Source organism: Conger conger, chromosome 15, assembly GCF_963514075.1.
Source record: "Conger conger chromosome 15, fConCon1.1, whole genome shotgun sequence".
NCBI classification, from domain to species: Eukaryota; Metazoa; Chordata; class Actinopteri; order Anguilliformes; family Congridae; genus Conger; species Conger conger.
Window position 1 is genome coordinate 13094035 of NC_083774.1, and position 19656 is coordinate 13113690.

At 45.1% G+C, this 19656-nt stretch overlaps 1 protein-coding gene across 1 annotated transcript; it reads right to left on the reverse strand.

Annotated features, from left to right (window-relative positions):
* Nucleotides 1–933: 933 nt before the first annotated feature.
* Nucleotides 934–14192, reverse strand: LOC133111915 (ribonuclease P protein subunit p25-like protein). Its single transcript, XM_061222553.1, has 4 exons — nt 14133–14192; nt 13097–13125; nt 3619–3742; nt 934–1920 (listed from the first exon to the last, which is right to left on the reverse strand). Exons 1-4 carry the CDS (start codon nt 14190–14192, stop codon nt 1339–1341), a joined length of 795 nt encoding a protein of 264 aa, XP_061078537.1. The 3' UTR covers nt 934–1338.
* Nucleotides 14193–19656: the final 5464 nt, after the last annotated feature.

Genomic DNA, 19656 nt, shown 5'->3' on the forward strand with positions numbered 1-19656 from the left:
TGGAACATTTGAATTCCAGAAAGAGCTTAATTTAGCATACCAGAAAAGAGACTCCATATCCTCTGTTTTTCTAGAAAACATGACATAGAACAAATATAGCTGTTACTTCAGACTTCAGAAAATGAAATCCAGTCTGGTACATATTGTCAGGTATGCACGTTTCAGATCCTAGAGGTGGAGAGATCAATAATCAATAAAACGCAATCATTCGGAGAGCAGTTTACCATATCATGACTTCCCCGGAGTAATTTTACGGGACTTGTACCCCGAACACAGATATTAACTCTGACCCACCTCTTGATCGATAGTTCACCGCACTATTAACCCCGCTAGTCCTTTAGCATTCCAAACACGGGCAATTTACCGCGAGCTCCACATGACTGGGCACCTGGAGCGGAGGTCAGGCATTCCTACCGCCGCTCTCAGACGCGTTCACAGCCCGCGCGGCGCGTAGGCGTTCAGAGACACACTGCTATTCCTGTTCCGCACTCGCCGCGCTCACTCGCAATCTTAATGATAATCAGCCCGTACCGTGCTCCCGTGCCTGCTGGGGTTTCCGGTTAAATCCGCACAGTTATCAGATGGGATGCCATTACAGCGGCCTTTTTTTCTGGAGGACAAATCTCCTTCTCCGCAATTTCATCAAAAGATAAGAAAGCCGTGATTCCTTTTCAATCAAGACTTATAACACTGTCTTTAATGCTGCCGAGAGAGAGGGAAATCATAAGAAAGTATGAATATTCTCCAAATATCCAATGAATATGTTACTTTCCCGGAACAGATGGAGTATTTATTTGGATGTGTCTGTCTCAGTAGAGTATATCATGGATAATTTATTTGGATGTGTCTGTCTCATTACGGTATATCATTGCAATATGTACACTAACTTTTGTCTTAAATTATATCATCAATCATATTATTCAGAAGTTTGAAGTATACCAGTATGAAGTATAATTGAAACAAATAGTTTAATGCAGGATATCGGCAGAAATATGATCACTTACCATCAGATAAAGTTACCTGTGGTCTGCTTTACCTCTGTACATCTAAACAACGACAATGGGAATCTTTTGTGTTCTGTAACATTCAAACGGCATTCAAGCAATAACCCATTTCAGTCTCCCTGCGTGTGCTTGTTCATTACAATCCTCACAAACTGGCAAGAGCATTATCATATATGCAATAAACCTACAGAGACACATTCAGTTCATTAACTGTGGCTGTTATCAGAATGAGTAGCACTCTGTCTCAAAGTAAGAAGTTCTTTTTCCCCTGTGTTTGGCACATAGTGAGCAGTATTTATACCTGTCCTGTATTGTCCCTAAAAGAGCAGGTGGGTCAGCACTGGTGAGACCGGTCCATCAAACACACTCTCTTGGAGGCAGCCTGGCTGGTATGAGTTGCTGGGCAGTACGGCCTCTTGCTGGCGGTCAGGGGGAGACCGCTTCCTTCCTCCTCCTCCTCCTCCTCCTCCTCTTCCTCCTTGCGGCCCGGGGTCTCCCAGGGAGCGCTGGGGTCGGCGGGGGGCTGGTAGCCGGGCTCGCAGGGGTCCAGGGGGTCTTTGGAGAGGAGAATGCTGATGGAGGGGACGGTCCTGTGCACGGTCATCTCGGAGGCCGGCCCCTCCTGGCTCTCCCACACCTCCTGCAGGGCGGTGTAGTGCAGCTTGGTGAGCTGGTGCAGCCCCGGGACCTTGCGCTTCATGATCTCGGCGCAGGTGATGGTCTTGGTGACGGCGCGGCCCGAGCCGGCGAACACCACCTGGCGGGCGGCGCCCTCCCCCTGCACGCGCGCCATGGCGAAGCCCATCAGGTTCCGGATCTTACTGCCCTCCTTCACCCGCATCTGCAGCACCCCGGCCTCCAGGCCCGGGAAGGGGCAGGGGCCGGCGTCCTCCGTCCGGCACACCCTCCTGAAGCCCTGCTGCGCCGGCCTGTGAGGGCCGGGAGGGGCCGCGGGGGCGGGGAAGGGCGCCGGGGCTAGCACCACTTCTCCCGCGCTCACGCTGCATGCGGCCGAGGGCTGGCCGATGGGCAGCTGCCCCCGGAACGGAAGTAAGACGTTGTGGGTCACCCCCACCTCCATGGGCGCTCCTCTGCTGTCCTGAGGTCAGTGGCTGGGGTCTTACAGGCACCTCTGGGTCTGGCTCCCAGCAGCTCCCATCCAGGAATCAAAGACCCGCAAGAGTCATATGCTGAGGTGGGAATAGCTCATGTTGTAGATGCTCATTTCCGGTCCGTCTACAGTGCTGAGATCCAATGCGGATGTGTTTCCAGTTAAAGTCTGGTGCCTACAGAATTCCAGTGTCTCAGTGGTTGTTTTCTGTATTCGTCAGAGATCACCCATAAATACAGCTCAGCTACATTAAACAAAAGGACATGCCTTTCTCCAGAAAAAAAAAAAAAAAACTGAACAAACAAAAATCAAAAAGGGTACAAAACCTGCTGGAAAAAAGCAATTGCGTATCTCTTTGGCAGTCCCAAAACTTTTTATTTCGGAAGAGCGCAATTCCCCACCACTGCTGTGTGCTCTTTTGTCCAGTGGCCAGCTAACTTAGAGCAATAGGCGATAACCATGTTCTGCGTGTCCCTGAAAACTCTTCTTCCGTGTCGGGATGGTCCGGTCGCCGTAGTTCACAGTTCCCGTTCCCGTCAGTGCCCTGGAGGGTCCTGGGATACCTCAGGGAAGGCCAGTCCTCCTCTTCCTCTGTCTCAGCTGGAGGGAATGCCGCAGGGATTCAGCCCCCTGGGACCAGGAGTCTCACGAGTGCCGCTTCGCTCCCTGTGTCCTGTCTCCATTGATGCTGGAGAAAGTATGCAGCGCACACACACACACACACACACACAAAGCGGGATGAGGGACAGCCAGTGCCTCACAATCGCTCTCACTTGGAGGAGGAGTGTCTGCGTGGCGGAGGGAGACAGGAGGGGGTGTGGGGAAAGAGAGACAGCCCTCTTAAAGGCACAAAGACAGATTTGCTTTGATGAATGCCGTTCTGTACATGAATCGACACCGTTGGCAGACATTGGGCGGCTGTGGCTTTAAGAGAGAGTGCGCGAATCGACGCTCAACTTTGTCAATCTTTTTAGAGGACGTTTCAGAGCGTGTGTTCAACTTCAATGTACATGACTGATTAAGCCCGCTTTCTCAAATAGGGACGCAGCGAGGCTTAAAATGTATTCTGGGCTTGCAAGAAAAAGGAATCAAATTTGTGTCATTTTAACTGAAAACATCCTCCGGGAGGGCACGTAGTGTTCAAAGTCAAAGGCATTAAATGGGTCTGGATTTAGTTTCGATTTCATGGGCATTTTCGTATTTGAAGTGAACACAATGGGAGAACGTGGCGTTTGGACAAAATGTTCATTGCTCTAGGTAAAATGGGGATCGCATGCAAATTTCCGGAGCAGAAATAACAGGGTGAATATCAAACCCAGAACGACACCTTGCTGCATTGCTCCAAAAAATACCACAGCGGTCTGTCAACATCCATGTTTCTCACCCATACAGAGCTGTCAGAGGTATAGTGTGAGTTCTCCGTTTCTTCAGGGGAACGGGGCAGGTCGGACACCAGGGACGTCATCCGTACCTATCGTCACCCGTGACAGCTGGGGCTCTCACGCCCAGCTCGGGGGTGACGGGTGAATTTGTTTTCATCTGCTGACTGACGGCCGGGGGAATGGCTGACGATGCGAGGGACAGGTTAAGAAGCGGAGCCGATGATGCGTTCACATTCCGCTCTAATCTGGACCAACCAGAGGGAACATTACCCCGCCGTCTTTCAATCCATTCCCGTGCGTATGTTTATTAAGACCTGCCGCACCAGATTACGCAATCATATGCATATGAAATGTAATAGACTGGAAGTCAGAATGAATCCATCACTGGAACAAAAAGAGAAAAATGGAGGAGAGCTGGGGTGGGTATGTGTCACGCAGGGCCGCTGCGGGCTGTTCTAGAAGATTCCCAGACAGGGCTCGGCTGGGTGTGGAGAGGCCAGAACGCTGCTCAGCCCGGCAGAAGCATCCAGGCTTTTGTTCTCTGCTCCTTCTGACTGAGGGTCATTCTTGTCGCAAATAAGCGGAAACCTGTGAGCCAGCAGCACGGGGAGAGAGAAAGAGAGGGAGGGGGCAGGCAGGGGAAGAGAAATGAGAGAGAGGGGTGACAGAGAGAGTGAAACGGGGCAGAGAGAGATGATGATGATGATGATGATAATGACTGATGAGTAAACACATGCTGTAGTCCTCTGCATATGGTATGTTATACAGGGCAGCCTGTACTCTAGTAGTTAAGGAACGTGACCGGGACACGCAATGTCGGTGGTTCGATCCCTGGTATAGCTGCAATAAGATCCGCACAGCCGTTGGGCCCTTGAGCGAGGCCTTTAACCCTGCATTGCTCCAGGGGAGCACTGCTTAGTCTAATCAACTATGTTGCTCTGGATAAGAGTGTATGCCAATAATGTAATGTAATACTGTCCTGTTCATGTGATCATGTAACAGTCATTTTATTGCCGCACCGTGAGCAGATGTACTCTATATTCAGGTTTTTACAAAAAGATAAAATATTTGCTTTTGAACACTTGAAGATGAGCTCTTTCAAAAGTCAAAGTGGATTGAAATTGTCTTTAGAGCAAGCTGCTCTTATCTTAAATCACACCTATAATTTCCAGAGCATTTTAAACCTCCTCCACGCTCAGGCGTACCTACATCACTTATTTTAATAGCCGTACTCTTGACTTTCACAAAGCCCTCGTTCTTTATGCGTGCGTGCGTGTGCTTTTTACAGCGCTCCAGAAACTAGCACCTCTGTGCATAACTTATTTCGGTCACATTATTATGTCAACTGTGTCATCTAATACAGGAATAGTGTTGAGTTTTGGTTTGGGGGAATAGTTTCTCCCACCTTGACTGGAGGTTGAGGTTAGAGTAACAACTGCACCAGAATGAAGGTTAGGACAAGAGATCAGTTTGCCAGAGTAATTATCAAACTGCACAACCTTGTTCTGTTGTATTATGTGGTTACAGTATTTTGTTTGAAGGATACAACGAGTAATAACTTGTTATAGTTCCTGAAGTATGTGTGATATTATTACACTCATAATATGGAGTTGCCCCTACTTCAGTTTTGCACAATACCCTCTATTTGTCCCGAGTTTTCTATTAGTCTTTAGAATTTGCGTGGGTGTTTTTTCCCCAATATTTTGCAATGTGTTGATAGAACACTGATTGAACAAGATTCTATGAATTAATTTGTATATATGTGTATGAATGCATGTATTCAAATGCACAGTAAAAATAATAATCTGGTAAAAACAATTTGTAAAATGCTTGACTCCTGCTCGGCTATTTTTAGAGGGTATTTGCAGTATTCCAGTATTTCCATATGCTCTTACCTGCTATACTCCATCATATTTTTCATTTTTCATACTTTCATACTTTTTCATATTTTTCATGTTCTTCTGAGTGTCGCGTTGATGTTATAAATGGAACGTTCATGAAGCTGTTCCTGCTGCCCACCAGCATTATTCCATGCCTTTATATAGAGAGCACTCGGATGCTGTGCTAACGCTGATAGTTTCATAGCCCCGGCCTTAGCTGTGCCAGACAGCTGTTCACTCTGCATTCACTATGAGAACTTCATAGTCCTCAACCAACACAGCAGGCTCCAGGCTGAGTGCTTTGGGCCCACAGCTCTGCGGTTTCACTCTACAAACTCCCAACCTGCTTCGATCACACTCAGCCTCCCACACACCGTACCAATACGTCCCGCAAGAGAGCACATATCAGACCGCCGTGCAGTCAGGACATGATGTAAACGCATCCGCACACCCAGGGGGAGCGAGAAGCTTTCAAGACCCGTCAATACAGATGCTATGATGCTCTGACCTCTTCATTATGGTCTGACAGTTCTTCACAGTACCGTGCAGATGGGGGGTATGGATGACTCATGTAGGCACGCAGAGAGAAACATATTATTATACTAGTTTGCTTTTTGTATCCTCTGCTGTCACATGTCCTTTCTGGGTGACCAGATGACACATTTTTTTCCATAAATAGGGGACAAGGAGAACGGGGGTTCTCTGGGGAGGAAAGGCAGAATTAACATTCTGTCACCGGGGGACAATGAGTGGGAATAACCCCCGTGACATCTAGCTCACAGGAACGAGCTTCCCCCTCAACACTGCAATGCAGATGTGAGCTGCACTGAGCAGCAGAAAACTTTCATCCAGAGCTCAGAAAAAGAGAGGGGGAGAGAGAGAACTCAGAGAGATAGAGCGAGGGAGAGGAGAGAGAGAAAGAGAGATGGAGAGAAAGAGAAAGAGCTCAGAGAAAAAGAGTGAGAGAGAGAAGGAGAGAGAGATAGAAAGAGAGCGAGAAAGGGAGAGAGAGACCTCAGAGAGTAGAGAAAGATAGAGAGCTCAGGGAGACAGAGCTCAGAGAGAGAGAGAGACTGAGAGAGAGCGAGGGAGAGAGAGAGAGAGATAGAAAGAGAAAGACAGAGAGCTCAGAGAAAGAGAGTGAGGGAGAGAAGGAGAGAGAGATAGAAAGAGAGCGAGAAAGCTCAGAGAGATCAGCGGCCATCATGCGTGTGTGCTGGAATCAGGTGTTTTATTCGAAGCGATGCACTGGCTCGTGTTGGGTCACTGCTCCCACTGACAGCCATTATGGGGGAGGAGAGCTAATCAAACACACTTAAAATGTCCAATGCAAATGGGCTCTCTGTGAGTGTGCACGTGCAGGAGGCCAGTTTCTCTGTGAGTGTGCACGTGTAGGCCGCCAGTTCCTCTGTGAGTGTGCACGTGCAGGCGGCCAGTTCCTCTGTGAGTGTACACGTGCAGGGGGGAAGGTTCCTCTGTGAGTGTGCACATGCAAGCTGGCAGTTCCTCTGTGAATGTGCACGTGCAGGGGGCCAGTTCCACTGTGAGTGTGCACGTACAGGAGGCCAGTTCCTATGTGAGTGTGCACGTGCAGGGGGGAAGGTTCCTCTGTGAGTGTGCACGTGCACAGGGCCAGTTCCACTGTGAGTGTGAACGTGCAGGGGGCCAGTTCCACTGTGAGTGTGCACGTACAGGAGGCCAGTTCCTATGTGAGTGTGCACGTGCAGGGGGGAAGGTTCCTCTGTGAGTGTGCACCTGCAGGAGGCCAGTTCCTCTGTGAGTGTGCATGTGCAAGGTGGCAGTTCCACTGTGAGTGTGAACGTGCAGGGGCCAGTTCCACTGAGTGTGCACGTGCAGGAGGCCAGTTCCTCTGTGAGTGTGCAGGTGTAGGGCATACTTTGAGCATACTTCAGAGCATGTGTCTTTCGGACAATATTATTTTTGTGTCCTTCTGTTGAGTAGTTTTCTGGAATTTTCTGGAATTAGTAGGCTTAGCCACAGGACAAGAGTGAGACAATGTCTCTTTAAAACATGTTTACTGGATCAGATCCGATTTGAACTATTTGTAATTGCACTGGAAAGCAATCACTGAACCCTTTCACACCCCCACTCCCCCACCCCCCCCAAACACACACACACACACACAATCCTCTGTGCTGTGCTTCACAATAGACCGGTAATTGATGGAATTTAATTGCCTGCAAATGCCCTGTTCCCTGCATACGGGTATTGGAGAGCTTAATAATTACAACCAGAAAAATTTGGTGGCAGTTTCGTACAAGCGATTATCATAATGCAAAAGAAGAGCCTTCAGCATTGTTCTCCCGTATTATGTAGCCCTGTGCCACTCCACTTGCGGTTCTTCCAGCTGACACGGATTCAGCTTCCTAACCGACATTTTAATGGCTTTCAGCTTCCCTTTCCCCTCTCCTTCATCTGCTGCGAAACGGCCACTGCTGCATTTAAAATGGCTTCATCACACAACCACGTACTAGACGGTTATTACTTCATTTTTTGTTACCATTTCCTCATTCTGTCACATCCTCGTTCTGTTTATGTTTTCCCATCTGTCTAAAATGTTCTCCAATCTTTCGGCAATTTCTAGCAATCTACGGTTGTCTGAAAATGTTTTTCTCCGTTTTTAAACTTTGCGAAGAGAAATATGAAGCCCCACTGCGAAAAGGCACTGTGTGAAATGTGATATGACTGATTAATTAATTTCAGTCCTGGAAACCTATCGTCATCACTGCAGTCAGATCAATATTCCTGATAAAGTATTTCAGCGCTTTATGTCATTATTTGAACATACGCACATGAAGAAACAGGCACAGACACACAGCCATTGAAAGAATTTTCCTCATTGTCTGCAAGAACCAACAGGATATTAAATCCTTTCTCTTCCAAACTGCGAGACTCCTGGTTAATCTTTTCCGGTTTGTCTGTTTGCATGCTGGCACAAGAAACTCCCAAGATGGGGGAAAAAAACAAACTGTGTGAAAATAGATAAATAATGAACGGGAAAATGACATTGGGAATCAGGCAGCCCTTCAACGTCAAGGTTTTATCAACTCTCACTGGCGCACAAGCAATCAGGTGCTTGGATTTGTGGACGGTTTTAATTTAGGATGAATTATCCAATCCCTCACGGACCGAGGAAATGCTGGCAACTCCCTAAACAAAAACATATGCAAAGATGTATTTGAAGGTCAACAAGCTGTTATTATGAAGATATTTCCAGACATTTTCAAACACAGAGAACATAGTTTGCTGTTCCCTTTCTTTCAGCTATACAGACAGGATATATTACGCCCATTTAATTAAGTCACTGTACAAGCCTGTACAACTGTACATAAGACCGTACAACTCAATTTGTGTCGGACTTAAAGACAGTACAGAGGTGCCCACTCAAAATTGTCACTAGTAGTTATCAATACCTACAGATGAACAGCTAAAGGTGTATAAAGAGAAGGTGTTTCTCCAGATACCAATGTTGTGAACTGTAAGAATGTGTGTGTTCACTCAGAACGGCCCGTTTATTGTACGGTTCTTGCTTTGCCCCTGAGAGCATTTTGCTGATGGAATCAAAAACCTCTTCACAGATTTAAATGAGGTGCGCTCTACTGTGAGCGCTGTTGCAGAAGCGTTTGGTCGGACCACTGCTTCAAAGAAATACCTTTAAATACAAGGCAATCATATTTTCTTACACAAAAGTGAACAGGACGTGTGAGCAGACTGTAGAATAGAAACAAAACGAGGGTCACCATAGTAATAAGAAAACAAAACCAAATCAACCTTGAATTTATGGGAATTACTCCTCAGCTCTTCTCATTCCCTTTGACATGCCTTTCCCAGTGTGTCTGCGTATGATTCAAACCCATTTATCAGCGTTTCCCCGCAAATGCATTTTTCATCTGGCTTCCTCTTGATGAATGCAGCACAATGTCATGTGTATATATTTATTTAAGAACCCAGACACCGGTACAATGTCACATTCTCCTGGCCCTGTTTATCTGAAACATCATAAAATGTATTTTATTTAAATTCAAATATGTATGTACTACATACATACATACATACATATGCAGCTACTGTATACCAGCCTGTTTTCATTGTGTGGTCAGAAATGCCCTCCCTAGGTTTTCTGTTTTTATAAACCAGGCTTGGTGATACCAATTTATTACTATAACATTTTAACATTATTGCAATTACTTTAGGACCAAGTGTGTATTCAGCCACATAGCAACAGATGTAGAATAACTGTAAGCACACAAGACACACAAATCTGTTAGACAATAGCTACTATGTGGGTGTTATGTTATACTGTTCTGTTAAACACTCACTCCTAAAGCAATTACACTAGTGTTACTCTATTATAAGGTCTGCTTAATATAAAGAATTACACCAGCCTCTGTAACTCAGAGCTACAACATTTTACAGGGGCACTGAAGCACTGAAGTCACTACACAAAAAACAATATTACCTTGTGACAGAAACTTGTTTAATGGGGGTGCCAGCTGGCTAATTTGGTCGCTAGCGGCTACATCCTCAGCACAAAGCCTTCTGAAAAGCACAGTGACTGTGAGGCAGTGGCAGAGTGGGGGAAACTGGAGCAGGAGGAGATTCTGTGGGACAGGCGACATTGTTCATGAAACAGCAGGGAATGATGGGGGTAGGTTTCATTTCCTTTATCCATGCGTGTTTCTGTCTCTTTCGCACACACACACACACACACATGCATACACACACACAAACACACACACATATACATACATACACACACACACATACATGCATACACACACACTCACACACAAACACACACACATACACACTCATAGACACACACATACACATACACACATACATGCATACACACACACACAAACACACACACACAAATATACACACACATACATACACATACATGCATACACACACACATACCTGCATACACATACACACACACACACACATGCATACACACACACACACACACACACATGCACAGATGCATGCATGCAATCTGTCTTTCTGACTTTGTGTTTGCATATATGTGTTGTAGTAACTTAATCATTCAGCGTTCAGTGCAAAATGTAACCTGAATGGATTATTGATCAGGGAAAAATAAATAAATGCAAGGGTATCCAAAATATGGATTTATGCAAAATCTGCACAGCGAAACCTTGTGCTTTAGGGCCGCAGATTCACTATCACAGCAATATTTAAATTAAAAAACACACATTATAATGTATTTTCACGCATCATTGCAGAGATTTGTTATATATATTTGTTAACCAGCAGAAAGGGCCTGGTATGTGCAGCGAGTTTGACGCCACGGTAACCCGTGCCTTAGAGAGGCGGGTCAGCGCGGTGTGCGATGGCCGGGCTGGCGACCTCCCCGCACAGAGCAGCGGACCCCAGCGCCGCGCCGACCGTCTCTGCCGAAAGACGCGCTGAACTGTGCTATCTACAAAATGCTGATTGCTGCTTTAACCTGTCTGACACAGAGGCTACTGCCGCATTAATAATCCCGGAGAGGACGAGGGCCGCTGCCGGGGACCGCTGCTCTATTCCCCGCTATCTCCGGACGGAGGGAGGGGGGTGAAGAGAGAGAGAAGGCAGGGGAAGTGTGGCGGAAAATTACAGCCGGCAAAGCCTCCCCGCGAAAGTCTGCCTCTGCGGCAGGAGCGGAGGGAGGGCGGAGGACTCGCGAGGTTCAGAGCCGCAGCCCGCGCACAACGGCGACAATATCAGCGCAAACCTGCGGCCAGAGTGGCCCAAATTCCTGCGTCTGTTCTAGCGTATTCTTTTTTCAGTCTATTCTGCAGATTAAGGTAATTACAGATCGACTATTTAAAGCCCGCGACAGAGGGAATGGAAATGTCAATACTGCAGCACTGAAAATCAGTTGAAATGGAAGAACAAGTCAAAAAAATGAATCCATATTTTATCAGCCGTTTGAATTACTCGGGTGACGCTGGACCTTTTAATTCTCATTCAGGTCGCGTCGCACCCTGAATTATAGCGGCGCAAATTAGCCTGATCCCTCACTCGGAGTGCATTAGCTGTTATTTCTCCAGCTTTGTTAAAGACCTTTGCTTTTGCCCAGATACCTCTCAGCGTGGAGAATGGGCCCAATCGATCGCGCTCAGACGCACATGACCGGCTCTGTCTAATTGCTGTGTGTTCTCAGCGGGCTAATGGGTCGCGGTCCGTCGAAATTGATTGGACGGCGATGTTGCCTCGGACAGGCCTGCCATCGGAATGAAAGAGAGATGAGATAAAGAGAGAATGAAAGAGAAAGTCATAAAAAGCTGTTTTCTGTATGTTCCTGAAAAAAATAAGAAATTATACGAACATCGCCACTCGAAACTAAAGACGAAAGCCTCTTTGCCGGGGAGGGGGCGGCTGGTGGTTGATAACAATCTCTTCATTCGTTGTCAAACCACAGAAGTGCCATAGAAAATATTGTGATAGACAAATGCAGATTCGGTAGAATGTCCATGTCTTTCCCAAGAGCTCACTTGCACAAAGAACAGGGTAAAAGCCTGAATACTGACATACTACATGAAGGCACTTACATTTTCACATTTTCAGGAGGGCACACAAATAACAAAAACATGCGCAGACGGTGTGATTACTGCGGCACTGCATGGAAGGCACAGTATAAATGACACCATTGTTTTCTTTGTTCCGCTCCTCCATTTCATATTAAAAAGATAACATTAAATACTTGTTGGATTTTAAATTGGAAGCTGCATCTCCCAGACAGCAAATAGCCCAGAAGGCGTTGCTCTCTACTAGAGGTCTGAATTTAAATTTGTTTTCTCATTTTAAGAGTTTTAAATCAATCCCCCGCTCCAGGTGATTGTGTTTGGGGCAGCTCTGAAAAACAGTTGGAAAAATGAAAACGAATGTGATCCTTTTGACGGAAAAGTCACATTGAAAAGTCAAAATGAAAATGAATGTGTTCCTTATGACGGAAAAGCCACATCGAAGAGACAAAATGAAAATGAGTGTCCTTCTTATGATGGAAAAGCCACATCGAAAAGTCAAAATGAAAATGAATGCTTCTTATGACAGAAAAGTCACATTGAAAAGTCAAAATGAAAATGATTAGCAGGTGACAGATTTATGAAACAAAATATTGTGGTCAACAGGCCCATGTGACACAGTTCAAGATGTCTTTCATTCCCACAATTCCACACTTCTTCATTCATCCTTCTGACATATAGCTTCTAGTCCTGGCTTTATGTATAAGTAACTGGGTTCTTGAGTAGCTTTTGCAACAAAAATAAAAGATTAACAGATATGACACACACACACTCAAATGTATTATAGGAATGCTAATATTACATTTAAAACATTCTATTTGAATATATATCTTTGTTTACTTATGTTGGGTGGAAATGCAGAGGCTGGTTGCCATGGCTGCAGTAACACATAAACACAGAGACATCTCTTGTGAAACGGCGTCTTTTCCTGGTTCTGAGACTGTTTGTCTAAACCCAAAGTGGCAATTATTGCCATTATCCCTCAGCGAGCGCCTCCATCAGCCTGGCTTTTTGTCAATACACGCCATGCCTCTTTCACAAATCCTATAAAAACCCCAGCGCTACGCAAGGCCCGACACGTATTAACCAGCGTTTGTGTCTGCAGTGAAGGACCGCACGATAAGCACTTCACGCGCTCCCCCAAACGTGCGGTTTTAGCGGATACTCGGAATCGATGTGGGTCCTGAGCTCGGGCTGCGGAGGAAGAGGGAAGAGGAGGAAAGAGGCATTTTAATTCGGGCCACACGCGCTGCCCAGCCGAAGGGGTGCGGTGATGGGGTTTGTGATGAGAGGCAGAGCTGTGACGGAGAGGGCACGGCGGTGTCAGGAGAGCGGGATGAGAAAAAGAGAAGCATTATCACACTGCGCTCTCAGGCACACACGCGCCTTAACACACGCACATACACACATACGCACACGCACGGACAGAACACATAGGCACATACATAAACGCACACATACGTGCACACTCAAACATACGCATACACACACACAGACACATAAACACACACATACACACACACACAGACAAACACACACTCAGACAGACATACAGACACAAGACACACACACAGACAAACAGACACACACACACAGACAAACACACACACACATATACAGACAAACACACACACAGATAGACACACAAACACACATGTACACACAGACAGACACAAACACATACACACACACACACAGACAGACATACAGACATATAGACACACACACAGACAGACAGACACACACCCACACACATACAGACAGACATACAGACATATAGACACACACAGACAGACAGACACACACCCACACACATACATACAGACACACACACGTACACACACAGACACGCAGTCAGACACACACACACAGACACATGTACACGCACACAGACATACACACACACGGACAGACAGACACACACACACACACACACACACAGACAGATGCATGTACACGCAAACAGACATACACACACACACAGACAGACAGACAGACAGACACACACACACACAGACAGACATACAGACATATAGACACACACACACACACACACACACACAGGAACAGTGTCAACGCCCTGCAGTTGCAGCAGCAGAAAGCATTCATCACTCAGTCAGTGCCGGGGCCTTAGCAGGCCTGTCAGAGCCCACAGTGGACAGCGCTGTGTGTGTAATGCTGGACCAGCTCACTGCTCTTACAGACTGCGCTTTCAGAGTCTGCACAGCTGCAGAGGAGCACATTCTATTCCCAGCTGCCATTTCCGCCTAATAAATACTATCAATCGTAGAACACAGAAAAGCCTTTGAGGGGAACCGTGAGATTTTCGATTTTTCGTTTGGGTAACTGTGAAAACAAAAAAACCCCAAAAGTGTAACAAATCTAACAAATAAACTCTTATCTGCTGTATGTCTTGCGCCGAGCGCGATGCACCTCTGAGTCTCTCCTTCCTGGAGCGACGCGGTCATTCAGAATGAATGGGACCGTGTCTTCTGCTTTGCCCGGAGAGAAAATAACAAAAGCCACAGCCCAAAACACAGCTTTGGAGTGGGAGGAGAGCGCATAAATCCCCCTCCTCATCTGTATTCTACTGGAGGTAGACACTGGAAAAGCGTCTGTCCTCCCTGTCTGTCCCGGCACTCAGCGCCGATGATAGCACTGTGACCCCTGAAGAGCACGGTGCAGTAGTGCTCATCCATGCATGTTCATCACGGGCGGGGGCATACGATACACAAACCAATACCGCTGTAAATATACACTCACGGAGCACTTTATTATGTGGCAGCAACTAAAGGCATAAAGGCATGCAGGCGTGGTCAAGAGGTTCAGCTGTTTTTCAGACCAAATGTCAGAATGGGGAAGAAATGTGATTTAAGTCAGTTTGACCGTGGAATGACTGTTGGTGCCATGCAGGGTGGTTTGAGTATCTCAGAAACTGCTGATCTCCTGGGATTTTCATGCACAGTAGTCTCTGGAGTTCGCTGGGGATTTGGGGGGGGGGGGGGGAACACAAAAAACATCCAGTGAGCAGCAGTTCTGCAGGCAAAAATGTGTTGTTAATGAGAGAGGTCAGAGGAGAAGGGCCAGACTGATCAAAGCTGACAGGAAGGTGACAGTAACACAAATTACCACACATTACAACAGTGGTATGCAGAAGAGCATCAAACCTCTTAAGTGGATATGCTACAGCAGCACAAGACCTATAAGTCTAAAAAATAAGTCTAATAGATACCTAATAATGTGCTCACTGAATGTATATCAAAATATCCAAATGAGCAGTCTATCACTAACTGAAAACCTAAATTAAATGTAAGAAATAGTTGACACAGAGATGCTTGAACAATAATATGCATGCAATGCAGGCCTGCCAATCATATCAACAAGGACATAATCAGGTGGGTTCAGTCGAAGTTTAATTAACACGTTCATGAGATTAGGAAGCATTCATGTTTCTGATAATATCTTGCAGTTGCTAACCATCTGGCATGTCTTTGCAATGAGTGCATTGATGCACAGATTCAAATCAATGGGCACACTTGTCTGTTGTGTCTGACCTCTGCATACAGGTCATGTAAATGAAGCCGTCCCTTCCCACGGACTGAGTGACAGGGCACCTGCTATGCCACGCGACTTTAACAAGTGTGCAATTGGCTATTATTATTATTCACACATTGCATTACATTACATTAATGGCATTTGGCAGATGCTCTTATCCAGAGCGACGTACAACAAAGTGCAAAGTGCATACCCATCACCAGGGATACATACACCGAAAGGCCCGTAGAGGGAAGTACAATTTCAACTGCTATCTGCATAACAAAGACAAGGACTAGGGCCTATTTGATCATCTTTTCTTTTTTTTCTTTTTTTTTAAATAGTAATACCATAACATGCAAATGTATGAATAAACTGCTTACCTAGCCAAACAAAACTAGAAAAGGTATCATCCTATTTTTGTTTAGAACAGCCCTTCATGTGTATTTTAACTAGTTATGGATTTGATGCTTTAACCTGTGGAAGAACCTATGCACTTGTAAATTGCTTTGGATTAAAAGCGTCTGCCAAATGACTACAATGTAAATGTAAATGTAAATGGTAATGGTAAAGACAACAGTTAAGGTTTACAGGGAGGCTGGGAGGGACGGGGAGAGGTCCAGCTTGAAGAGAGACATCTTTCACACATTAATACAGGGCTATTGTGGCCAGACTGCAGAGATAGGGGTGCCATGGTAATGGACAGCGGTGGCTACAATTACAAGAGACTGAAACCCCAGTCCAGGAATAGCGCCACAAGCGCCATAGATATGGTACGGTTTCAGGGCTAAACAAACGCACATTAGCAGGAATAAAACCTCCTAATAGCAGACCTGGGTTGTTTCCCAGCAGGATCCGCCAGCTCTGTTGTGTGAGGGAATGATTATTAGCAGCTTTCTGTAGGACGGTGTTGAGCTATACGGGATACGAGGCACAAAAAGACAGACAATGGCTGAAGGGGATAGAAAGTGACGGGGAGAGAGAATATGAGGGGTTAAATCTGTCTGAGGTGCCAGCTGTGGAACTCAGATGGAGGAAGTGTGCTTTAGTAGAGCTGCATTTCTGCCTGACTGGAGCCCTGCTGCAGGGCAGTCACTGCAATTAATGGTAGGACAGAGCATTACACACACAAACACACTCACACACACACACACACACACAGCATTACACACACGCACTACTTACACACACACTCATACTCATATACACAGCATTACATACACTCATACTCATACACACAGCATTACACACACACACACACACACACACACACACTCATACTCATACACACAGCATTACACACACACACACACTCATACTCATACACACAGCATTACACACACACACACACACACACTCATACTCATACACACAGCATTGCACACACACACACACACACACACACACACACACACACACAGCATTACACACACACACACACACACACTCTCATACTCATACACACAGCATTACACACACACACACACACACAGCATTACACACACACACACACACACACACACACACACACTCACACTCATACACACAGCATTACACACACACAAATCACAATGTAGAACACCCATACAACCGTGTATTATTGAATCATATTGGCAAATCATTTGTATAATGGTGTAGTTTGTGATGGGTCACAAAACCTCTTAATCTATAAAATCTTTCAACCCTGCGTTCATTTAAGTCCCACTGTTCAGATGCTTCTTTTCTGGCTGTGAGTGTTAATGTTTAATCAGCCAATCATGTGGCAGCAGCTAAATGCATAAAAGAATGCAGAGGTTCTGCTGTTTTTCAGATCAAATGTCATAATCTAAGTGACTTTGAGCTTGGAATGATTGTTCAAGGAATCTCTCATCTCTCTAGACTCTCGAGTGGTGAGAATATTTCTGAGGAAGACAGTGAAAACACCTTTGGGTCCAATATAGAGGGCATTTTCATTGACGTGCCCTTGTTTTATATCAGTGAGCATCTAAATATATTCTCAATGCATGAAAAGCTAGTCTGCTTTTGAATAATAAATTGCATGTGAAATTGTGGAATGTGTTTAACTTGTTGATGGGGGTTAGGTATTTGACAAAAACATCAATCAATGGACCTCAATGAATATATTAGTATACAAGATATTATCATTGTGATTATTGTACTTATTGTACAATGTTCTTGACTTGTTACTATCTGAGGAGAGCACAAGGAGAGACAGGGGGAGGGTAACAGGCGAGGGGAAATGCAAACAGAATAAAAAGTGCTGTATAGTTTCGTAAGCAAAATACAATATTTTACACTCATGATATCAGTTACTTTTCATGTGTCCTTTTGGAGTCTCCAAATGTCCTTTTTAGAAAGCTGCCTAGACATAGCTCAGAAAAAATGATGCAGAATGCTAATTTATGGTGATATTGTTATCAATTTGAAAGAGGATTTGTCCAGTGTTTTGGCTGTGGCTGCATTGTGTTTCCAAGTGTGCCAGGCACCGCCACAATAATCTGTATCCACTGAAAAACAGAAATTTCTTTCAATAAGAAAACAATCTACCACTTCCACTGTGTTTGAGCTTCTGTAGCTTAGATTTAGTAATACTCAGAGTAATCCTGACTGGGTTACATTTCAGAAGCCACCAGGACTATGCCTGTTGTCAAAAAGGTTCAAGAATAGCAGCAATTTTATTTTTGGTATGTCATTTCCAAGCTTGTGTTAAGAAGAGATGATACTTAAGTTATGGTATACAAATGATTATATGTAAATTAATCCTATGGCTTGCTAATGTATAAATATCATGTAATAAATCCGTTAGTTAGTTGTTAACAAATGCATTAATGAATGAAAAATTAAACTAATGTACTGTCCATAATTAATTCAACTACATTAATGGCAATTCATGAACCTTCTTGTAAAGTGTGACATTATTATTATTATTATTATTATTATTATTATTATTATTATAGTTGTTGTGATATTCAGGGAGTGTCAAGGTACTATGCAGATGTAACTGCATGGCTCGGCCTATTTAAGCCTGATTTATACTTTTGCGTCGAATCTACGCAGAGGCTACAGCGTAGCCTACGTGTAGCCACGTTCCCTACACTGTAGCCTACGGCGTAGCCTGACGGGCACCCGCTCGGAAATCTAACTACGTGTCGTAGCCTCTGCTTAGGGGACGCAGCTATGCGTAGGCTACACCGTAGCCTCTGTGTAGATTCAATGCCGAAGTATAAATCAGGCTTTACTCTGCCTACATCATCAGTCTAACAACATTCCACAGCCATTTCAGAATCTGCTCAACGTCCCCTCACAACGTCACACCCTACAGTACAGCAGCAAAATGGCTCCTCCAGCCCCACGTTCAGCTGCATTGCACTGCCTACTGAAAGAGCCCCTGTTCCTCCACTATAATCCAATGATGCTCGGTCAGCTAGACGCTTCATAAGCCCAGTCTTCCGTTCTGTTCTCCTCATCGAATGTTTCAGCTCTCTTCTTTAATTACACCTCCTTTTCTTCTCTCCAAAATATTTACCCATTGAACACACCCCATAGATTTCACTGTCCCCTGATTACAAATACGACCGTCCCTGATGTGAATGGCAATGAGCCGTCTGCCCCTTTTAATTTCCTTCTTTCCCGTGTGTTGTATTGTGTCTCGCAAAATGGAGTGCGTCTTGATACAGATGGGGAAAGACCGGAGGCTTCCGGTCCCAGCTTTAGGTTTTTAATGAGATTGAGAGCTTCTCTCATTCAGTGTGCAACGGCAGTGTGTAAAGTACAGTACTGTGCAAAAGTTTTAGGCAGGTGTGAAAAAATGCTGTCAAGTAAGAATGCTTTGAAAAACAGAAATGTTAATAGTGTATTTTGATCAATTAACAAAATGCAAAGCGAGTGAACAGAAGAAAAATCAAAATCAAATCAATATTTGGTGTGACCACCCTTTGCCTTCAAACCAGCATCAATTCTTCTAGGTACACTTGCACAAAGTCAGGGATTTTGTAGGCATATAATCAGGTGTGTGATTAACCAATTATACCAAACAGGAGCTAATGAGCATCAATTTAATATGTAGGTTGAAACACAATCATTAAGTGAAACAGAAACAGCTGTGTAGGAGGATTAGAACTGGGTGAGGAAAAGCCAAACTCTGCTTCCAAGGTGAGGTTGCTGAAGACAGTTTAATGTCAGAAGTCATAC

What these genes read in the sequence shown, in the direction of transcription:
- LOC133111915 (XM_061222553.1), bottom strand. Translation starts at nt 14,192, where the DNA reads ATGGCAGCTGGGAATAGAATGTGCTCCTCTGCAGCTGTGCAGACTCTG. An exon ending in AGACTCTGAAAGCGCAGTCT is followed by an intron (nt 13,126 to 14,132) that starts GTAAGAGCAGTG and finishes CTTCCTCCGCAG; the next exon opens with CCCGAGCTCAGGACCCACAT. An exon ending in CCGTCACCCCCGAGCTGGGC is followed by an intron (nt 1,921 to 3,618) that starts GTGAGAGCCCCA and finishes CCGGCGCAGCAG; the next exon opens with GGCTTCAGGAGGGTGTGCCG.